Below are 2,427 nucleotides of genomic sequence, written 5' to 3' on the forward strand. Positions count from 1 at the left end.
AAAAAAAAAAAAAATTCTTTCTCTTTGATTTTTGCTATGTAGCTTTAACTGTCCTGGAAGTTTTCTGTGTAGACTAAACTAGCCTCATACCTTCAGAGACCCTCCGAGTTAACTCAGGTGAGGATGTTAATGGCTCAAATAAAACACTTATCATTTTACAGTTTGTAGATCAGAAGCATCACTAGGTTAAAAATCATGGTGCCAGGAAGAAGAAAATCAGCTCAAGGTCCCCCTGCATCCCTTGGCTCCTGGCTTCCTCATGTTTTAGTCAGTCAGTCCCTCTCCTCTAAAACTCGTCTCATAAAGACACTTGTGCCCAGATCCCAATCCCAGTCTTGAGCTCCGTGTCTCAAGGTTAATCCAGCCACACACGCTGTGATGGCTATTCCCAGTTATCAGCCTGATTCTATCTGGAATGAACTACAATCCCGAAATGGAGGACAGAGCTGTGATCCAGATCTTGAGGCTGGAAGACACAGGCTTTTGATCCAAATCTTGACGTGGAATGACATAGACTTTTTGATCTGAATCTTGAGGCCTAGTGGAGACTGAGGCAAGCAGATCTCTGAGTTCAAGTCCAGCGTGGGACAGAGCAAGTTCCTAATAAAGAACAGTTTAGTGTGGTGGTACATAGCTTTAAAGACTTATTTATTTATTATATGTAAGTACACTGTAGCTGTCTTCAGACACTCCAGAAGAGGGCGTCAGATCTCATTACAGATGGTTATGAGCCACCATGTGGTTGCTGGGATTTGAACTCCGGACCTTCCGAAGAGCAGTTGGGTGCTCTTACCCACTGAGCCATCTCACCAGCTCTGGTACAGGGCTTTAATCTGGGCCATACTTTCTGCTGGAGGCCTACATAAGGACATTGGAAGAAGGAAGACTCACTCTTCCCCACCTACTTGCACTTGCCTGCCAGCACGTCTGTTGGAGTCTACTTCAGGATTCCAGCTTAGGCAGAAGGCCAGGTGAAACACCCACCCTCGTGAGACTGAACAACTACTAGATTCTTGGACCCCATTCACAGCTGCTCATTGTTGGGGTAGTTGGGCTGCAGGTTGTAAGTCATTCCTATAATTTCCCTTAATACATAGTGACATTAAAGGAATGCTGAAATTAAAGGCTGTGCTGCCATGCCTGTTTCCATTTGACTATGTGCACGTGCATGCCCGTGTGAGCAGGCCCACGCGCAAGCGTTAGTGCTTTGCCTGAATGTGTGTGTAAGGGTGTTGGAAACCTTGAACAGACCGTTGTGACTACCAGGTGGGTGCTGGGGATTGAAGCTGGGTTCTCTGAAAGAGTAGCCGGTGTTCTTAACCCCTGAGCCATCTCTCCAGCTCCCCATTTGACACTCTCCCCCACACAGGGTTTTTCTGTGTATCAGCCCTAGCTGTCCTTTGTAGACCAGGCTGGCCTCAAATTTACAGAGATCTTGCCCTTTGAGTGGTGGGATTAAAGACATTTTAATATTTTTGTTGCCTTTAATGAACCATTTTTCTTTTTACCTTAGCTGTTGATATCTTGTCTTCTAGAAAAACAAAAGTCTTGAGGAAAATGTTACCTTACTCATGATAATCCTCCTGCCGTAGCACTTTTCTATTCTAGAATGCTGTATTATAGGAAGGAGCAAGCCATGCCTAGAGATGAACATCCAAGCTAGTTTTTTATCTTCTGTGCATGGAACTGATATAGATCCTCCTCTGCCTCCTGAGTAGTGGGGTTACACACACCTCCATTTGGGTGTTGCTATAGTCTATCCAGATGATTTCTGTGGCAATATATAAGAAACCTCTAACAGTGATCTCTCTAAGGGAGCAAATAGCTTGGGGAGCAAAGTGTGGTAAGATGACCTTATTCTGTATCTGGAGTCCCCTGTACTACTGGTTCAACGTAAACTTTAAGAGAAAGGACTTATTTCAAAGTCCCCTCATTCTTTCCACAGTGCTGTCCTAGGAGAAGATGGGAAAGGGTTGCAAGGTTGTCGTTTGCGGGTTGCTGTCTGTTGGGAAAACTGCAATTTTGGAGCAACTCCTTTATGGGAATCACACTATTGGTAAGATTATCTTTCTTAGTTCCTTTTTAGATTCTGAAGCTGGTGGAAGGTGCTTGTTGCTCATACTAACTGGTGTAAAAGAGTAAGCAGGGACAAGTAAATTGGGTTCTGTTGACATCTAGCAGTGCTTGCTAAATGTTCTGTACATGTCAGAAACAAATGGTAAGTAGAAATGAGTCATATGGAAATGGGGTCCTGTGTACTTGCCTCAAACGGGGGTCTAGGAATCATAGGTCCCTGAGGTAGCAACATCAAGTGACAGTATTCTTCAGACATAGCATGCTGCTGCTGGTTAGGCTTAAACATGAAGAAATGGAGCCGGGTGTGGTGGCGCACGCCTTTAATCCCAGCACTTGGGAGGCAGAGGCAGG

The 2,427-nt window shown here is 44.8% G+C and overlaps 1 protein-coding gene across 1 annotated transcript in view; it reads left to right on the top strand.

Moving 5' to 3' along the window:
• The window catches only part of Nkiras1 (NFKB inhibitor interacting Ras like 1), an 8,669-nt gene that overhangs the window by 3,032 nt on the left and 3,210 nt on the right, over positions 1 to 2,427 (top strand). Inside the window, exon 2 of the mRNA XM_021203914.2 lies at positions 1,946 to 2,056. Coding sequence (XP_021059573.1) covers positions 1,963 to 2,056 — 94 coding nt within the window. The 5' untranslated portion in view covers positions 1,946 to 1,962. The remainder of the gene's footprint in view (positions 1 to 1,945; positions 2,057 to 2,427) is intronic.

This window comes from Mus pahari, chromosome 8 (assembly GCF_900095145.1).
Source record: "Mus pahari chromosome 8, PAHARI_EIJ_v1.1, whole genome shotgun sequence".
Lineage (NCBI taxonomy): Eukaryota > Metazoa > Chordata > Mammalia > Rodentia > Muridae > Mus > Mus pahari.